This window comes from Tetrao urogallus (assembly GCF_951394365.1).
Source record: "Tetrao urogallus genome assembly, chromosome: Z".
Lineage (NCBI taxonomy): Eukaryota > Metazoa > Chordata > Aves > Galliformes > Phasianidae > Tetrao > Tetrao urogallus.
Genome location: NC_136816.1, coordinates 59,399,787 through 59,421,018, shown reverse-complemented (window position 1 = coordinate 59,421,018; position 21,232 = coordinate 59,399,787). Strand labels below are relative to the sequence as shown.

General features: G+C 36.3%; 1 protein-coding gene across 1 annotated transcript in view; it reads left to right on the top strand.

Annotated features, from left to right (window-relative positions):
• Positions 1–21,232, top strand: part of ITGA1 (integrin subunit alpha 1) — a 72,129-nt gene that overhangs the window by 38,570 nt on the left and 12,327 nt on the right. The window contains exons 8-19 of the mRNA XM_079548063.1: positions 1,433–1,583; positions 3,377–3,542; positions 7,899–7,972; positions 9,463–9,607; positions 11,748–11,890; positions 13,208–13,351; positions 14,731–14,985; positions 15,429–15,559; positions 18,553–18,716; positions 18,870–19,006; positions 20,021–20,131; positions 21,040–21,125. Of these exons, the coding sequence (XP_079404189.1) occupies positions 1,433–1,583; positions 3,377–3,542; positions 7,899–7,972; positions 9,463–9,607; positions 11,748–11,890; positions 13,208–13,351; positions 14,731–14,985; positions 15,429–15,559; positions 18,553–18,716; positions 18,870–19,006; positions 20,021–20,131; positions 21,040–21,125 (1,707 nt within the window). The remainder of the gene's footprint in view (positions 1–1,432; positions 1,584–3,376; positions 3,543–7,898; positions 7,973–9,462; positions 9,608–11,747; positions 11,891–13,207; positions 13,352–14,730; positions 14,986–15,428; positions 15,560–18,552; positions 18,717–18,869; positions 19,007–20,020; positions 20,132–21,039; positions 21,126–21,232) is intronic.

The following is a 21,232-nucleotide window of genomic DNA, read 5'->3' as shown; positions in this document are numbered from 1 at the left end:
AGACTGCAATGAGGTCTCCTGGAGCCTGTTCTCAAGACTGAAGAATTCCAGCTGCTTCAGCCTATCTTCACGGAAGAGGTGCTCCTGCCCTCTGATCATCCTTGTGATCCTCCTCTGAATCTCCTTTAATCCCCTACGTGGGTCCCCTGGTCATAGAAGGAGATCGGTTTGGTCAAGCAGTACCTGCTTTATATGATTCCATGCTGGCCAGGCCTGATGCCCTGACTGTCCTGCACGTGCTGTGTGATCAGACTCTGAGATGGCTTTAGCACAGATTACCCAAGAATGAACTATATTCATACACACAAGTATAACAACGATCTGTACTGCTAAGCCTTTCATATTTTTTCCCTTTTCTCCTACTTCCAGCATAACAGCTTTACTTTATTCCATGACATAGCATGTCTCTCTTCCCAAATATTCTTCTAGTTTAAATCTGCAACATCCTACTGATTAACTGTTTAAGTATCTGATTTGTTGATGCTATGCCTTAAACCCAACAACATTATTACTTTTTCACAGTAATATTTGAGGAATACTTTGTTACAAGTAGGGATTCCATGGAGCCCAAGCAAGCTCACGCAGAATCAATTAGCAAATACTGAGAAACTGTATGTGGTTCAGAAAGTCCCTGTGCGCCACAAACCCTCACAGGCTGGTACGTACAGGAAGTATCAACAAAGTTTCCTCAGCTCTTGCAGTCCCTCCTAACTTCCATTTTTGGTTGTCATCCGAGATGAATCTTCGCTTTTATTTGCGTGGGCAGTCTTTAAGATTGGTGGTACTTTTCTAAAACGAGGAAGCCTTGCTTCCATCTTCTCCAGAACCCTATTCCACCGTTTACTTTTATGGTTCCGTGCAGAACCATGTCATGCCCAGCCTGCATGAACACCCCCTCAGTGTTCCTTTCCCCATCTGCGGTGCTCATTGAGTCACCCACGCCTGCCATCACTCACTGGGAGCCTACTTCTGCCACGTCTACAACATCCTGTTTTGCTGTAGATGCGTGCTGGTAACTGAAGAAATACTTCTGGCTTCTGAAAGTGCTGTGTTAGTATGAAAATAGACTTTTTTTAGATGTGGATTTTGGAGAAGGGGTTTTGATTGACATGTTTTTTTTTTGTTTTTTTTTTTTTAAGCTACCAAAACTGTTTTTAAGATGACAGTGTATTCAGTTAGGAAAATAATTATTCACCATCCAACACTGTGCTTTTCTTCTGTCACAGTTGAAAGAATCCTTGTGAAACACTGACTGTAAACTCTCATCTAAATTCCAATTGGTCTTGTTAGTATTTGTTCCTGGTTAATTTTTATTTCTTTGTTCCTACGTTCTACTTAATGTAACGTATTTTGTATCAGGGTTGACTAACCAAAATGATGTGTGTGCAAGATGTTGACTTTGCCTTTTTCAAACCCTTTATACCTCCTTTAGGGAAGAGGCATTTACTGAGGCTCATGGTGCACGAAGAGGAGTACAAAAAGTAATGGTTATTGTGACTGATGGGGAATCACACGACAACTACAGATTACAAGAAGTGATTGATAAGTGTGAGGATGAAAACATTCAGAGATTTGCAATTGCTGTAAGTGAAAAGTAATGGGAATAAAAGTAGGAGTCTAAAAGTGTTTCACCTTTCAGATGTCTGTCTAAAACGCTTATGTCGCAGAATCTTGGTGGAAATATAATCATTTCGGAGATTTACAAAAAAAAAATTACCTTTTTTTTCTGATCTTAAAGCATGAAAGAAAAAATTATCTGACAAGGTTTAAGGTTTAGTTTTGGTTGGTTTTGTGTTTGTGGGTTTTTTTGTTTGGTTTGGTTTTTTCTTGTTGTTGTTCATTTGTGGTTTTTTTTTTTCTGTGAAGATAAAAGAGTTTAAGAGGCAGTATAAAATATAATCTTTTTTTTTTAAAAAAAAAAAGGAATAGTGAACAGAGAAGATTAGTTCAAATCTTCTGAACAGTTTGTATAAACATGTTATCCACTTAGAAATAAACAATAAGAGCAAAGGAGCGTTATGGATGCACTGTGTGCTGGAATACTGGTTGAGCAATATCAGTAGCTGAATGAGAGGTTAAATATGATGAAAGCTAACTCATACAGAGTGTTATGGAAAAATTAATGATAGATTTGGTGTAACCTCTGCTATATTTGTATATTCTATGCTGGAATCATCTGTTTTTTTCTCATTAACTTTTAAGATACATTGGGTTGTCTCTGTTGCTGTCTCTCTCTCTTTTTTTCTCCTAGTAAGAACAACCTGTCTTATTAATACTCTCCGGTTCTGAGAACAGACTAAATAATCTCAAGCACCAAAACTGATGAAGTATAGATTTTTTATTTCCCCTTCATGCCTTAAAGAATGACCCTTGGTGGCATTGTTACCAGATGACGAAAAGCTTACTTTCCTCGCATGAGTAACCGTACAATGGCATAATAGGGGATCAAACATTTTCAAGAAAGTAATTGTCTTTAAATTAAATAAAATCATAGAACTGAAGATTAGTTACATACAGGTGGCATTTTCAATAGTTGCATTTATAAAGCTAGAGAGCACTGAAAAAAAATGTCCTTGCTGATTATGCAGTAATTTTTAGCTAAAATCACTGTCTAAAACCAAATTTGAATTGCTTCAGTGTCCAGGAATGCTACAACACTGAAATGTGTTTGGGGTTTCCCTCTCAAAGCAAGAAAGTGCACAGATTTATTTTTTTTCCCCCAGAAAAAATAAGTGTTTGTCAGAGAATTGGAAAAATTAGCCTTTTTATTCTGAGGCATCCTGAATTTTTACGGCAGCAATTTTGAAACTATTAGCCAAATCTGAAGTCTTGTAGCATCATACTGAATGTAATGTCATGATGTATTTACAGGCAAAGTTATACATTACAAAAACTAACTATCCTGTTCATAAATAAGTATGTCCTTAATAGTTTGTATATTGTGTTGTGAGAAGAATTGGTGGTACATATTTAGAAGTCAGTACAATTATATATTCTGTCTGGAACAGGGTTGTTTTTTGTTTGTTTGTTGTTTTCTAAATTAAGGTCTATGTCAACAAATCGTAGGAATTTTGTGATGAAAGGATGAAAGCAGCAGTTGAGGATAATATATATAGTACACCATACAATTGCTTTGCTTGCTGTTATTGGTGCTTGCAGAAAAAAAAAAAAAAATAGTGAGCTCTCATACAGTTCTGTTCTAGTTACAAAACAATGGCTTTTATTCAATGAAGGCTATAAATCTGAGGGAGGTTTTAATAGAACAATGAAGGTTAGATATGATTTTCTAATATTTTCTGACTACCTTCCTCTAAGGTATCTTTTAAAAATAGGATTTAAAACATAACCTTGGTTCTCTTTTTTTAATCCTCTGTAGATTCTTGGCAGCTACAGCAGAGGAAATTTAAGTACTGAGAAATTTGTAGAGGAAATAAAATCAATTGCCAGTAAGCCTACTGAAAAGCATTTCTTCAATGTCTCAGATGAATTGGCTCTTGTAACTATTGTTGAAGCCCTTGGAGAGAGAATATTTGCCCTTGAAGGTAGGACATTATTTAAAATTTTACTTTATGCCTGCATTACTGCTGAGGCAAACACAAGACCACTTGCTTTTATCTTCTTTTTCAGTGTATTATGCTGCATAAAATGTGTTATGCAAGTATTTTTTCAGCTGATCATAAAGATATTTTACAGTACACATCAAAAACATAGATAATAATTTGAATTATGTTCAGATGGATTAGAGCAGATGGAGACAGTAGCCTAGAAGGGTAAGAAGGGTCACTATAGTAACCATTACCATTTTACCCCTGGGTGAACTTGAACTCGCCTTCTCTTATGTAAAAGAGTGTGTCCTAGACTGCCCCATGATCATGTGTTTGTCTGCCTTTGCCTTTAAATTCTCTTTATGGTTAGTTATTAACTACAATGTATTAGTTTGCTGTACAAGTTAATGTGAATTTTGTATAGAGAGTTGGTAAGATATATTTTTTCTTCTGGAAATGCTTGTGATTGTCAGATTTTAACAGAGAAAAGTTATCTCCTAATATCTCCTCACATTCTCCATCCAAATTAGGCAACACCATCCAACTCTGTTTCAAGTACAGTGCTGGTAACAGAAGACTGAAGTTTATTAGTTATAAATTATAGTGACCAACTCTGAAGGGCTTAGTGTCATACAAAGACAACATCCATCTGTTTGGGCTTATTTTTTTTTAACATTCCAGCTTTCCAAGTAGCTAGAATTGTGTAGTTTATGGCTGGAACAAAAGATAATGTTGAGTTGAATGTCAAAATAAATAAATAAATAAATAAATAAATAAATATGAGAGATTATATTAAAGGTCTTTAAATTTCCGTTAATGTTTCTTAGACATATAAGTGTTTGTAGTGTATCATTTAGTGTGAGTTGAATGTTTCTATCATCAGTTGTTTGCTACTAATTTTTTTTTCCCCATTTTGTATATTCTTATTTTTTTCCCTTTCTGAAGGGTTTTATTTCCTCATTTATAAACCAATTTTACTTGAGATTAATTTAACTCTCTGAAAACCCAAGTTTAGCTTACTGAAGCTTACTCAGTACTTTAAAGTTCAGGGAATAGAAGCTCTTTTGTTAAGTGTATGTTTTATAGGAAGAATACACTTTCAGTTACAAAACAGTTATTCAAAGAGAAGTTGAAAACAGCCATGAGTTTTTGAGACATAAGAAAAATCATTGTCTTTTATTATTAGAATGAAATCTGTTAATCACCCCTATTATATATAATGTAATTTTAATGAAAATGTAATAGACTGTTTTATTGGTCCATGGCAGGACAAAGGATATTTCTGGACATCAGTGCACTTTGAGTACTCGGATTCAAGGATCACATTATAGTACAACCCACTGAACAACAAAATGTAACCAGAAGAGACAGTGTAATTTTGTTATGCTTCACCTTGTCCCTTTCAGTAGTCTGTAGTCATCAGGTAATCACAGAATCACAGAATCACAGAATTGTAGGGGTTGGAAGGGACCTCCAGGGATCATCGTGTCCAACCCCCCTGCCAAAGCAGGTTCCCTACACCAGGTCGCACAGGTAGGCATCCAGGCAGGTCTTGAACATCTCCAGAGAAGGAGACTCCACCACCTCCCTGGGCAGCCTGTTCCAGTGCTCCGTCACCTCACTGTAAAGAAGTTCTTGCGCACAATTGTGCGGAACTTCCTGTGCTGCAGCTGTGGTAGCTAATGCTAGCTATCACATGGAGTCCCAGCCTATGCAAATAGCAGAGGAAACTGTGCTGGCCTCAACTTTCTGTTGACGAGAGAATGCTTTCTTTAGCACGCTCTAGCCCTTCCATTGGCATTAGTAATTAGTAAATTAAATTAGTAAATTGGTAAAGAAAAGACAAACATTTAAACAAGTTTTGTGTTCCAATGGTACAGTTGTAGTTAGGTAGATGAAGAGGAATCTAGCAATGTGATTGAATAATAGAAATATTATCTGTTTGTATAATTAATAGGACTCCTTTAGTATGTGGTATTTTCAGCATATTTCAGCATACCTCTTCTAAGTATCAGCAAGTTCTGCAGTATTCCTTGAACTCAGTTTTAATTTTCTGCAAAATATGCAGAGGCAAATATCTGCTTCTTGAATGTTACAACTTTGTATTTGAAATAAACTTATGAACTATTACTATTCTTGTACTTTGATATATTTTTGCCATATTTTCAAATTTTGTTTCAGATAGACTTGGCTGTATTACAAAAAAATAGTTATCCAAACATCAAGAAAAAAGGTTAAAAATTGATTTCTTTCAGCCTGTACAAGTTCTAGATAACTTCATACCCAAAAGCCTGTTTGATTTCCAAATCTTCATTAGGACTTCAGTCTGTTCCAAGATTTCTATATGAGGCCCCTGTGAAATGAAACAATTTATACCCCCTCTTCCACCTGCAGAAGTCTCAGAAATTGCTTCCTCTGTCTGCAAGGCAAACTAGAGTGGAAAGTAAGATGAGATCTTAGCTTTATAACAAAATATGATGAGACTCAGTCATTAAGAATTTCAATAAGCCTCTTTTTGTTGATTGTTTAGGCCTGGCTTCCTGCTCTACCCAAAGCATTGCTGGAACTATTCTAGATTTGCAACTCTGTGCATGGATACATTGTGGTGAATGGGAAGAAAAGCAGATTATTTCTGTCCCTCACAGCTTTCTTGGGACAATTTAGTTCACTGTATGTGTGCATTGTGTTAAGACTATACAGTGTAGCTGAACTGATTTCTGTATGTAATGTGGAGGTCAGAAGAAACTGGATTCATGAAATTCTGTATCTGAATGTGCTTCAAGTCTTAATCTAAATAGCCTTCTGCTAGTATAGGAGTACATCTGATATTTTTCCTCTTGTAGATTTCTTGGTTTTGTTTTGTTTTCTTTGTCATTAAAAATACTGCAAAGGAAAATTCGGAGAGAGCTGAGTAATGAAATCCAACAAAAACTCACATTTGACAGCCAGTGGATTTTTACACATAATCTTTTTCATATGTCTCTGTGTCTCATGGCATGTACTTCTCATTTTAACAGCATATTTATGCTTTATCCAATATGTAGGCAGGCACAAATGTTTTTTCACAAAACATCCTTTATTAGATGCTTGGCAGTTTGAAACTCAATGGAAAGTTAGAGTAAAGGCCATTATCTAAGCAGAATTCAGAAGTGCGTATACTGACAGTACTAGCATTGTCTTCTGCCTGAAGCTATGAGAGTCATGTCTTTCTCAGCTCATTAACAAGCATCTTTTGTTGCATGATTAATGCTGTTACTGAAAAACATTATTTATCAGCAAATGTGCAACTTAAAATCTTTATACTCTAAAAGAACCAATTTTTTCTCAGACTTAGCAAAGCAGCTACATTTTGTGAAACACACTGGCCCATGTTTGTATGTGGAACATTTTGTGTTTGAGTTCGTCTGCTTACTGTAGCTAATCATAAATCCCAGCAATTAGCAAAGACATACATGAGTGAGCAGCCTTTGTGGTTTAGCTGCTGAGTAGCAGAAGTTCAGTATTATTTAGTAGTCCTGATGCCTGAAATTTGTGCAGCCGTATCTGGCTATGCCTCAGTCTCATTCACCCTGTTTGAGGTTTGCCTCGGTGCTCAATTGGTAGCAAATTATCAGTTCTTCTTGGACAAGCCTCAGAACACAGATCTTAGTTCCTTTCTGATACCTGTTACCATGTCATGCTCTCAAGAAGGAATCAATATGCAGAATATAGTTACCTTACTTGTGATGCTTATATACCTGAGAGCAAAGCACCCTGCTGAAAGCCTGCCAGTTTAGTATGTGGTATGTGACTACCTGAAAAGATATTGACAGTACTACTAAATCACATGATACCTTTTTCATTCAGTCACTTAAGAGAAATAGAAACATTTTCATTTGAATTTCTGGGAAGAATTATTGTTCCCAAGCCCTTCCCTAACATTTATGAATCTTGGAATGTTGAGATTTTCCTAATTTGTTTTTAACAAAGATTCAAATGTTTTTCATTTAAACTTCTACCAGCTACAAATTTTTAGTTGCTTGAGTATGAGGCTGGGGTTACATGGATGCATTTTATTGTTCGCTTAGCTCAAGTGGAAAATGGCTTAACCATATTAATCAAACATTCCAAACATATTTAACATCAGCCTGAGGTCAAATCTCAGTTTTAGCCCAGAAGTATTACTTGGACAAGTTCTGAGACATGATCTTAAAATGGAAATGGTTTCTTTCATTTAATGGTAACACAAATCTTAATTTCTGTATTTATTGTGAAAATCTGTTGAAAGTTATATTCACAAAATAGTCTTGTTAATTACGTTGTCCTTTACTATCATGCAAGCATTTTCATTACACATCTTTTTTTGTTTAATAGCAACAACTGATCAGCAAGCAGCGTCATTTGAAATGGAGATGTCACAGGCTGGTTTCAGTGCTCATTACTCCCAGGTAAACAAGCTGTCTGAAAAGAGAAGTTAGTTTACAAAGTAGATTTTCGTTGGTAATATCACAGATTTTGAATGAGCATTCAGAATTCTTTCTGCAGCCCTGCTCCTTATTTGCTGTTGCATATTTCCACATTTCCTTTAGACCAGTATTCTGCACAATGTACATGAAGAAGAATTTTAAACAGTGGGAGAAAATAAGTGTCTTATTCACACTAATTCTAAATGTGATGCTCCCATACTATTTTTCTACCAGGGAAATATTCTATAATATGTTAACTGTAAAACTGTTCTCTATAAATATTAATATACAAATTGTTATTATGTTGTATTGATGAACTTTAAACTGAAGATATATATGTAATGACTATTTCTGTAATGGATGTGGTTTGAATTATTAGTAACACAACACATTGTTAGCTCTATTAATATATTGAATACCTCAATTCTCAGGGGGTAAATACTTAGGAAACGGGATGTCAAAATCCCTGGGAATATTTGTTAGTAGAATAAATCACTTCCTGCAAATGTTATTTATTTTTGAAAATCAGAAAATTCCTATGCTTGATGTACACAAATTAAATGGAAATTTAGCATGAGATCAAATAAACTGGAAATAGTTACACTTTACAGATGTGAAAAAGTAGTGACAGTTGAAAAGAGCACAAAAGGAAAATAATTTAACTGAGCAGCATTTGAGTCAGACAAACTGACATCCATAGGAAAACCTTCTATGCAGCTTTGTTTACAACTCAGCGTATCAGTGGTAAAACAAAGAATAACAGACCTTCATCAGGATTTAACATAAATACTTCATTGCAGAAATACTCTGCGTCCATTTTCACTATGTGCTATGAGATTGTACATTATCCTTCAAACGCTGTACTTCACCTTACATACAGGTATTATTCTCATAGAGAACCTTGAGAAGATTTCTAAGGTTATCTATTTGGTATAGTGCATGTTTGAAGTTACCATAGAACTGAACTGCTGTCAGAGCTTGACTTCAGTAGTGGGTTCTCAGTTCTTTTGTGTTGAAGGACTCAGGGTATCTGATGTCTCTTTTATCAAGAAGACGGCATTCCTACCTTCCAGCAAAGCAAACAGTGTCCTTGACAAAAGGTGCTTTTTAAATACAAGTTCAGCAGAGCAGAGAAAATTTCATCTTTCTAAAAGTTCATCTTTGGACTGCATTTAGATGTACTTTCTGACTAGGTTTGCTAAATCTCTTTCATCTTTCTATCCTGTGTGTCATTATGGGCTAAACTTGCAGGAGATATATTTCAATCTGTTACTTTTCCTGAATGGTCAATGTTTTTTTTAATTGTGTGTGTTTTTATCAAAAAGTGTGAGACATCCTCTAATTTGGAGGCCACAGTATTTTAAGAAAAGCAGGACTAAATCTGATGCGCATACAGAAAGCATTGCCCAGCTAAGCGCTGTGATGAGAAAAGGTTCACATAGATAATAGCTTTTCGTTTTTCTCTACACAAGGATTGGGTTATGCTTGGAGCAGTTGGTGCTTATGACTGGAATGGCACAGTGGTCATGGTGAAGGACAGTGATATTTCAATACCAAGTAATGACACTTTTCGTGACAGACATTCAGAAAAAATTGAACCCCTTGCAGCATATCTAGGTAAGAAAATTAGCCCATATTGTAACATTTATCTTACATTCTAAGTATTATCTATTAGAATGAATTATCTTACATTCTAAAAGTCTGGGAAGTTTTATAATTTATGGAGATGTCTATTGTATGTTTTTTTTTATTCTTTAAGAAGCAATCAATAAAAAGTTAATCTGAAAACTTGTAACCTTAATTATATCTGGACTTTTCTCCAATAAAGATCTTTAATATGTTCAGAGATCTCGAAAATTCCCCTTGCACTCTTCTCAAGCTTTTCTCTGCCTTCATAAAAAGCTTTATATAATTTCCATCTAAATCTTATTTACTTAAAATTAAGCAGTTTTCTATCACTTGGTGGACAATATGAAGAGCTTACCACCATCCTCCTTATAATAATGTATTATATATTGGCAAGCTATTGTTTTTCTTTTAGGCATTTATACCAAAAGGCATCTCTGTTGCCTTGTGTGCTCCACTGGGTTCTTCTTTCTATACCTCCTGGCTCTCTCATACCTTCTCTCATTTCATCCACATTTTCACTAGTGAAAAGTCACCAAAAGAATCATTTAATCTTTTCCACCAAACACATTTTTTCCTTATTTACTGATTTCCATTAACTTTTTTTAATATCTCCAATTCAGGCCTATTCACTAGAGTACTTGCAATTTTACTATAATTTTTATTAACTACAAATTTTATTAGTCTTCACTCAGGTTGTTAAACTGTCACGAATACTAAAGACAGATGGGTTCAAAATGCTCCTGGAACATTTTGACCAGTGTCAGACCAGGACACTATCATTTTGACAGCCAATGACAACTGTTCTTTTCAACCAGCTATTGTGATCAGCGGTTCTTTGTCTGGCTAGAGGCCTTTCGCAAGTTGTGTCTGTCAGTGGTCAGTCTTCAACATCTTTAACAATGACACAAACGATGGAATTGAGTGCACCCTCAGCAAGTTTGCAGACAATACCAAGCTGAGTGATGTGGTTGATACATTGGAGGGAAGGGAAGCCATCCAGAAGGACCTGGACGGGCTGGAGAAGTGAGCCCATGTGAACCTAATGAGGTTCAACAAGGCCAAGTGCAAGGTGTTGTACTTGGGCCGGGGCAGTCCCAGGTATTAATACAGACTGATGGAAGAGCCCCTTGAGAGCAGCCCTGCAGAGGAGGACTTGGGGGTCCTGGTGGACAAGAAGCTGGGCATGAGCCAACAGTGTGCGCTTGCAGCCAGAAGGCCAACTATATCCTCAGTTGCATTTAAAAAGGGGTGGCCAGCAGGAGAGGGAGGTGATTGTGCCCATCTGCTCAGCTCTTGTGAGGCCCCATCTTTCTTTGCTAGAAAAATGAACTAGATCCCCATCCAGGCCTGGGGTCCCCAGCACAGGAAAGATACAGAGCTTGTGGAATGGGTCCAGAGGAGGGCTACTGGGATGATCAACAGTCTGGAGAATCTCTCCTGTGAAGAAAGGCTGAGGGAACTGGGCTTGTTTAGCTCGGAGAAGAGAAGGCTCTGGGGAAACCTCATTGTGGTCTACCAGTATTTGAAGAGAGCATATGAACAGGAGGGGGAACAATGTTTACACACATAGATATCAACAGGACAAGGGAGAGTAGTTTTAAATTAATACACAGGAGATACTAGGAGGAAGTTTTTCACTCAGAGGGGGTGACACAGTGAAACAGGTTGCCCAAGGAGGCTGTGGATGCCCCATCCCTGGAGGCATTCAAGGCCAGGTTGGATGTGGCTCTGGGCAGCCTAGTCTGGTGATTGGCGACTCTGCACATAGCAGGGGGTTGAAACTAGAGGATCTTTTCAACCCAAGCCATTCTATGATCCTATGATGATGACTCTATTTCATTTGTACCATCATCCTCTTACTCTCCCTAAGGATAGCAAACTGTACATTATAAAAATTCTGCTGAAGTTTAAACTTACCAACCTGTGAACAAGTTTGATGACACAGTGATGCTCATGACTGTGAGCCTGTAGACAAATACACCTTCATTTGACTCTGGTATTGTTCTTTAGTACAATTAAGAGTAAGCATTTGTTTGTAGAGCCAGGCATTAGAAAGCATCTGAATCACAGCAAGTATTTCAGATGCATTCTGTGTGTACTGCATCATGAATTCTTTTCTGCTTCGTAGGCTATACCGTAAATTCAGCATTGACACCTGGAGGTGTGCTGTACATAGCAGGACAGCCACGATACAATCATACTGGTCAAGTCATCATTTATAAAATGGAAGGAAGAGAAGTGCAAGTACTTCAGAGGTTAAAAGGAGAACAAGTAAGTATGCATTCATGATTGATTAGCATACGAGATGAATACAGCACGACAAATAGAAACAATGATTTCAAATGAGAAAACTCTTGCAGAAGAACCAAATAGAACTGTGAGTCATAATCAGAAAGATTACAAGATCAGAAACAAATTTAGGTAGATGCTCTGGTCTATTATGTAGCAGGAAGTAAAGCAGTCATAGACTCTTGGAAATCTACTGTATGTGGGGTAAACCTTTGCTGCTGTGAAAGTGGTTATAGCCATTTCTGGACTGGCAATTTTTTATCCTCTGCCTGGAAAAGATGTTATTGGCAAGAAACAGTTGTGATAAGCAACATTCTGTGGGGGAGAATCAGTTGATATAGCATGAAATATTGAATAGTTTATCATTATATAGAATAGCAGCTTTTCCTTCAGGAAAAAAAATAACATGTAACTACTTAATTAGAGAAGGTAATATAATGTCTTGCTTAAACAAGTTGAAAGACCTGCCGACTCTTGTCTCTCTATGCTGCAGTACAATCTTTGATCAGGACAAATCTGATTTTCATCTTCTGTAGCTGACATCTGCATCTCAGCTAATCAGTCTTGGAGACTTTTAGAGTCAACGAAGAAAAGCAAGTGTTTTTAAGGTTTGAGTGATATGGCCCATCTGAGGCCAATATCCAGCATAGAAAGGACTACTTTTCATGTTGATTGTAAAGGAAATAAAGGGTGTATAGCTTAGCTGTAGATTAATGTTAGATTCAGCCCACACCTTGTGCCTAGACTATGAACATATCACTTTGGAAACAGGTGGAACAAAGGAGAATGGTTTTAAACTAAAAGAGAGGAGATTTAAGTTACACACTGGGAGGGGATAAGCTGCATTCAGGAGACATTCAAAGCTAGGTTGAATGGGGTCCTGGACAATCTGATCCGGTGGGTGGCACTCCTGCCCACAGCAAGAGGTTGGAACTGTGTGATCTTTAAGGTCTCTTCCAATCCAAATCATTCTATAATCCCACTTTTTTTCCTTGGCAAGCCTAAGAACATTGGTTGTCCTCTTTCTATTTATTACTGTTGTGACTAGCTTCCCTAGGACAATTCTATTCAAACTCTCTCTACTGAGAGGTGTCAGTCCCCTTAGCAAGTACAAATTTGGACAGAAAACAAGCTTCTAAGGCAAACTGACCAAAAGGGTCTTCTAGATAGCAAAGAAAATGTCTTCATAATGGTGACATATGGTATTGTTGTAAGCTGCTGTAAAATAGATCTTGGAATCAGAACTGTTGCATGATGCTGCTGACTCTACCTCTGATTTATACCTTTATGTTCTTGCAGATTGGCTCATACTTTGGGGGTGTTATCACCACAATTGACATTAACAGAGACTCATTTACAGACCTTCTCCTTGTTGGAGCTCCTACATATATGGGAACTGAAAAAGAGGAACAAGGGAAAGTGTATGTGTATGCTCTGAACAAGGTAAGGATTATATTTGTTGACCAACATATTGTGTTCCTTCCTGTTTTCATATCCTTATTTTAATGAAATATTATAATTTGAGCTGGGAAGAATGATGTGTTGAAAAGCAGAGAAACATGTTGTTAAGAACAGAGAGTGTACTACTGATTATTTTTGAATACTTCTCAAACTTTTTCATTTTTACTCTAGTAGAGTATTTTGCATAGACAAACACTACTCTCTAAACTGCAACAAAATACAGACAGAAATTTACAAGGTTAATTTTTATATCATATTTTCTTTCTGTTGTCATGCATGAGGGAGAAGTAGGGCTCATCCATCCTGAAAGTATCTGTTCCAATGTTTTTGTGACTCCCCAAATTAGATCTAAATCCCATACATTCAACAACTTTTTAGTGTGTCACAGCTAGATTAAGGAGTACCTCAGATGATTTTAGTCATTTGATAAGTTCCTCCTTCCCAGTTTCTATATATATCTTTTTTCTTCTTTTCCCCTCTTTTAGTCCAACATTACTGCGTATTGTTACAATTGTGATAACAATTATTATCACAATAGGTCCTAGAAGTAATGGTGTCCTAAAACACAGTGGCAGAAAAAGGGCCTGAAGAAACTGGGTCTATTTGACAAATAGCTTTTCCAGTTTCTACATGTGTGCTGCCAACAACAGATTGATGGTGAATAACATTGGCTAGAAAACAAGAATTCAGAGTCCTCTAATTGCAAGTGTTTGAAATTTTTTTCCTGTTGTTACTTTTATCCATCTTCAAACAAAGGAGGCATAGCAATGGCCTTTTTTTTTTTTTTTTTTACTAATCATTAAATTCTTAGGGCTAATCTCTTGGAAAGATTGGCTACATATCATGCTGTATGTGTGGCTTTGGTCTCATGCACACTGGACATTGTTGGCCAGAAGAGTATGTGTGTGTGGGCATGGAGTTTGATTGTGCTGAGGACAGAATTCAAACTATGTAAGAGATAACAGTATTGCCGTCTATGATTCCTATGAAGCTTGGCTTACCTTCTCAAATTAAAAGACTGTCTTTGAAAGAAATATTTTCACTGTGTTGAGAATGAAGTGGATCACTTATAGTAACATCCAAATACTTCTATGACACTGTGCTTTCCTGTAAAACTAATTAAAGCATAAGCATACGTATAGCATAAGCAGATACAGAAATGAGGGAGTGAGATTGTCTTTCACACCCCCTGCTTAAAAATGTTATAGTTACAGAATCATTTTCTACAGTGCACTCAGTCATTATGAGTAGTACATAATTGTTTCATTTAACCAGTTTGTCTTCTGTATAGGAGCTCTCTAAAACCCGCATTGCTAAAATGTTTGTGGAAATCCACTAACTCTAAATCTGTCCTTTCACAGACAAAGTTTGAGTATCAGATGAGTCTTGAACCTATAAAACAAACATGCTGCTCACCATTAAAACATGACACCTGCAAAGTTCTTAAGAATGAACCCTGTGGAGCACGCTTTGGGACTGCAATTGCTGCAGTGAAGGACCTCAACCTTGATGGGTATAATGACATTGTAATAGGATCTCCCTTAGAGGATGATCATCGGGGAGCTGTTTATATTTATCATGGCCATGGCAACACAATCAGTAAAAAATATACACAGGTATGAAGTAAAATTTTACAAGTTGGCAGCTTCTGTAAGTCTGTGTAGGACAATTCTCATTTCCGCATGTCTTTCAAACACAGAATCAAATTGTGAGTTCACTTGCCATGATAATTTCTTTTTTAAAATGTTCGGTACTTTTAAAGTCAGTCTGATTTAACCAAATTTGACTCTATATTGTTAGAAGATATATTTAAATGTTTTTATTAGAAACCTCCTGGTATATTCTATGCAGCCAGAAAAGTAGATATTTTGTAATTCTGAATATTTACAGCATATTTCTCACCATGGTGATCTTTTTAGGAGTATTGTAAAGAAAATTTAATAGATTTTAAATCTATTTTAAAAGTTTAAAAGCCATCTAACTGCCAACAAATGCGTGTTGCATGTTCCTAAGAAATTAATCAGCCTGCACTTTATAAATCTCGTAATGCTTTTCACAGCGTATTGCATCTGGTGGAGATGGGGAGAAAGTGAAATTTTTTGGCCAGTCTGTGCATGGAGAAATGGATTTAAACGATGACGGTCTGATTGATGTCACTATTGGAGGCCTTGGTGGGGCTGCCCTCTTCTGGTATGGATATTCACAGCAGCTGTCAGCCTAGAAAATAAACATTTATTTATCTTGTGATACATACATAACTTGGTTACACTACAGTTTGGACTGTTTTGAGAATACTGATTTTGTACTGGTTTCATCTCACTCTGACACTGGATGTGACTCTTCATATTTTCATGTGTCTCTGGAAGTAATATAAAATGTTCTAGATAATACTAATGGATATAAGAATGCTTTAGGGTCTTCGCATCTGGTGATTGCTATCCTCAGAAGTCATATTCAGAATAGAAACTGATTCCACCTGTGGAACAAAGTAAAATAAGGGAGTTGGGAGAAAGCATTTTCTTTTATGCCATATATTATTTTATTAGCAATTTGAAAGATAGGTTCAAATGTAAGGGAATCACTAAGACAATGCAACTCATTTCTCTCCTACTAATAAAATTCTAGTTCGACACCCTACAAAAGAAACTTAAAAAAAAAAACAAAACTATTTGGTGAATAGTGACATTGTTTGTTTGACAAAAGATCACAATTACAATGGAATAACAAGCAACGTACATTGAAGGAAGAAGATAAAAATAGCAGTAATATAAATAAATGAGATAACACTTAATCTCTCATTTCTAAAGCACAGCTAAAGCTATTTCATAATTCTCTCTCTGGTAAGGCAATTTCTAGGCCAGCTCCCCATCCTGTTGCCCCTCTAACCATCTGTCAGGTCTTGTTTACCATCCTCAAACTGCCAGATTTCCTAGCATTTATCTGCTGACTTGTCTTTATAAAAGCTCCCTGTGTCACCAGATTGCATCTTTGCTGGCTTTCTCCGCTATTTCACCCTTTAGCAAAAAAGTGTACAACTTTGGAATGTAACACAGATCACCTAAAAGCCACAGATTTTCTGAGAATTTTTTTCATTTCACAGCTTATAGAAGACTCCTTAGCAAAGTCATTTTTCTGGCTCTGTTTTTCTGACTTCTAACTTTTGCAACCTAACATAGAAAAATATCACAGAAACTTTTAACCTTCTTTAAACACAATCAATTACACTGTTCTACACTCCATTCCTCCTCTGCCCTTTCCCCTGTTGTATTATCTTCCTCCAATGTTCTGCAAAGTTAATATGACAACTTTCAGTATAGAAAAGAATGCATCAAAATCTTTGTAGTATCAGGATGCAATGATTAGCATTAAGTACAATAATTGTATAACTTCAGACTTTTAAAGTTATGATCTACATTACCCCACGAAAAACAAAATCAAAATTTATATTTGATATAATTTATCATTTATTTGATAACATTTTATCAAATAAATCAATATCATTTATTTGATAACATTTTATGATTAATATTTTCTATCTTCAATTTTGGTGGCATTTTCCAACTTTTATGTAGGATAATGTCTGTTAAGATCTCTGTTCTTACAAAAGCTGGAATCTTCCATAACCGGTCTTTTCTACAGTAGTATACAGAATACCCAATATTCACATTAAGACAGTAAAGATTTGTCCCAGAGAGAACTGCTTACGTTCTGCAAGTTTCTCATCATTTTGTTGCAATGGATATCTAATCTAAGTCTTGACAGTATTAAAAGAATCTTTCACTCTTCCAATTTGGCCTTCAATGCTTACAGCAGCTTTTGTTTATTTATATTACTGTAATTTATTGTTCTGTCAGCACTGGAATGAATTCACAAGTTTATGTGCGGGAACATCAAAAAACTCTTTTCCAGAGATTCCTTGAAATGTTTTTGATGAACAGGGATGCCACATACATTCCACTTATTCTCAGTGAGTCGTATAGTCCAGTGTGATAAATGCTCCATAGACAGGTCAGCAATGCTAAGCCAATTCTTATAACTATCGTTAAGTGTGAGGTAAAGCAAATTTTTTCTTAAAACTCTTTCATGTGGATTTCATTTAATATTGTTGCTTCATAGGAGAGTACGTGTGAGTGACTAGCATACTTCTTCATATGGAAGTTTGGCTTTCTCTTTGGGCAGGAGTAGCACTGGCTGAACAGTCCCACTGCTTACTGCTCTCCTCCCAAATGTTTGTGCAGCCGTGCAGTGAACTAGCTGAGAATCTCATCCAGCTGGAACAAAAGTCACCCGGTCCCCTCTCACCCTTTATTTTCCTTGTTCATTTTTTAACTTTGACCTGCTCCTCAGTCTGGTCACCATGCAGCTGCAACAAAGCTTTTGTTGTTCTAAGTGACACACAGTGCATGCAGGATGGGAAAGAGGAAAGGCAGAGCTTGTCTAGTAAGGGATGACTACGAGGAGGAAGTAAGAGCTTGCAGCCCACGCTGCTCTTCCCAGGGTCCCAGACCTCCTGTCCTTTTCCTTCCTGCCACCTAGCCCTTTTATACAACTCTTGCCACCCCTACATTTTCTGGGTACAGGATTCATCTGCTTCTTCACTGTCATGTCAAATCATAAATGTGGGGGAAAAGAAGCCATTCTGCCATTTTCTCATGATTTACTACACTGGCATATTCCATATTAAGGCCAAGAATGAAGAGATCCAAAGCAAAGGTTTACAGGGGAGCAGGGCAGAAGGGTGTTAAAAGTGGGAAAAAAATGGTAGTAAATCCCAGCCTGTTTATCTATCCACAAACTAAAAATGACACACTAGCCTCTAGCCCTTGTATAATAATTTGTTTGCCTGAGGCTGTCCTTAAGAATCAGTCTGGGTCTTCAGTCTCTTTTGAAGTGGAATCAGCTCTTTAGAGTTCCTTAAATGCCTTTTTGAGATACTTCCTTTCATCAGTCTGAAACAAATACAGACTGTGGAGAGACCCTGTGACTATTTTCTCTTTAATATGTTGCTTACTGATAATGGGTAATAAGTGTATAGTTAATTATTTAGACTATAATATGTGTGTATTTCAGTGTTCAGTGTTGCAAATTTTATATGTTCATTCTTAACAATTAAATAAGTTGCTAATATTGTCTTCAAGATGCTTCCTCTAACATTTTCATTTGTTTGTTTTATTTTTGTTAAGGTCTCGTGATGTGGCTGAAGTAAATGTTTCTATGCAGTTTATGCCCAAAAGTATCAATATCCAACAGCAAAACTGTCAGATAAACAAAAGAAAAACAATATGCATAAATGCCACGATTTGTTTTAAGACCAGACTAAAGTCAAAGGAAGATATATTTGAATCCAGTAAGTAGGAAAGCTCTGAGATATGTTACAAAAATGTTATGCCCACATTAGTTTGTTTCTCCAAAAATTGAATACAACTCCCTTTTTAAGAGTGCAAAAAAGAATGTCTGGAGGTAAAATCATGGAGAATATTAATCTCAATTTCCTTTGCAGGTCTACAGTACTGGGTTACTCTTGACGCACAAAGACAGATATCTCGAAGCTTGTTCACGGAAACTCATGAGAGGAAAATGCAAAAAAATATAACTATCAAAGGGTCACAATGTATTAAACATAACTTCTACATGTTGGCAAGTAAATCATTTAAAGTGGCTATGTTTTTCTCTAGTTGGCACTGTAATAATCCAGATGTATTCCGTTAATTGTAAACTGGACTTTTTAATCCTAAAACTGTGCATGAAGTGCATTTACTGTTTAGATATTTGTATATGTACATAGATGCAAACTATTTACTTTTTAAATGCTCTGTTTACATTTGTCTCTTTGTTATGGATCTGTCTTAGAAACGAGCACAACACATTTCAGTTGAATTAAGCAACTATCATAGTTAATAGTTTTGGCACATTCAAAACTGCTGGAGCACATAGGCTGTAAGTTTAATTTGATTATTGGTGCAATTTCTTCTAATAAAACTCTAATCAAAAACTCTCAAATTAGGTTTGCGAATAGAGAATACTAATTGACTGTAAAAGAAGAAATGTAATTAGCAACTACAGGAATGAAATTGCCCAGATTATAACTAATGTGCAGGGTGAACTGAGTGTTTATTACAAGCTCCCCACATTTTAAATGTTTAGCAACTTCACAGCAGTAACGTAATTCAAAACTAATGATAAATGGCAGCTAACGTTTGCTTGAGTATGCAGTATATTTCTTAGCAGCAACCTCAATTTGACTTCAGTGAAGATGATACTAGTTTTTCTTTGTCTTACTGATTCTTTAAGCACAACTAAAAAGGAAAGTCTACCAGCTGACATTTCTGAGATATTCTTAAATGAAACTGTGGTGGAAACTCTCTTGCTGTGTGACATTTTTATGATAATGACATACACAGAAGCATTAGTTGTTATTTATAAGGATTGGCTTGCACATTAAATGCATTATCATCAATTGTAAGCATTCAAATATTTATCTAGCTAGGATGGTGACAGTGTGACTGAAAAATATTTTATCTCAGCCTTCTTTTTGTTGTTGTTGTTGTTTTTTTTTCTATCCTCCTTAACTAGCTTTTCTATCCTCCTTAACTAGCTTTAGGTATTAAAGTGAATGTCCATAACAGCAATACTATTTTCTTTATCTTGTAGGACAAGCCTGACTTTCAGGACTCTGTAAAGGTTTTGCTGGAGTTCAATTTCTCTGATCCAGAGAGTGGACCTGTTCTTGACAACAACCTGCCAAATTCAGTATCTGAATATGTAAGTCAGCAAGATTCTGTATTAATAAACAAAATATTTAAGGTAAAACACATATCCCACACAAGACCTGAAAGTATTGTTCAAAGAGAGATAGTTTTTAAGCCCATCCAATAGATATGTCCTTTAAATATCTGCTTAGGTGTGAAGAATTCAATTCAAGTAGTTCTTGGGAACCAGTATAGGAATCCCTAGCTTTAAAGCTGTCTGGAGTTAAATGAAGATAGAGAGTAATTGTACAGTCTTCTGTTTTTTTCTTTGGCAGGGAAATATTAGTTGTATATCTTAGTAGTTCTTGGCATCATTCATACTTCTCCTTTTGCCTATTTTTCTAACTTAGATGAATCACTTGAATTTCCTCATCATTCCCTTATATGTTTCACCTGACACTTTGAAGAATCAGTACAGATTCATAGAATGGCTTGGGTTGGAGGAAATCTTAAAGATCATCTAGATCCAATTCCCCTGTTCTAAGCAGAGCTGCCCCCTACCAGCTCAGGCTGCCTAGGACCCGATCCAGCCTGGCCTTGAGGACCTTCAGGGGTTGGGTACCCACAGCTTCCCTGGGCAGCCTGTGCCAGTGCTTCACCTTCTCACAGTGAAGAATTTCTTCCTAATATATAACTAGTTTTGCCTTTTTTAGTTTAAAGCTATTTCCCCTGCTCCTATCACGCTCAGATCACGTAAAAAATTGACTCCCTTCCTGTTTATTAGCTGCCTTCAATGAAGTCTCCCCGGAGTCTTCTCTTTTCCAAGCTAATATTGACATGTTAAACTGTTTAATATTAGGGAATACTTTTTGAATGTCTGAAAGGAGAGCTTATATAAGGTTAGATGAAGATTTAAAATGCAAATATTTGATTTTAATAATCAATATAATAAAATTGAGAATAAAAATACTATTGTTGCAGATTCCTTTCACAAAAGATTGTGGAGCCAAAAATAAATGCATTTCAGATCTTGTTCTGAATGTAAAAGCAAGCATAGCTGGAGACAGGTAACTACTCTGGGTTTATTGTATTGCTTGATAACTGTACAAAATTTGAATGTATAATATAAAATCTTTAGAATGATAAGCTAATACTGTGCCATGATTTCCAAAAC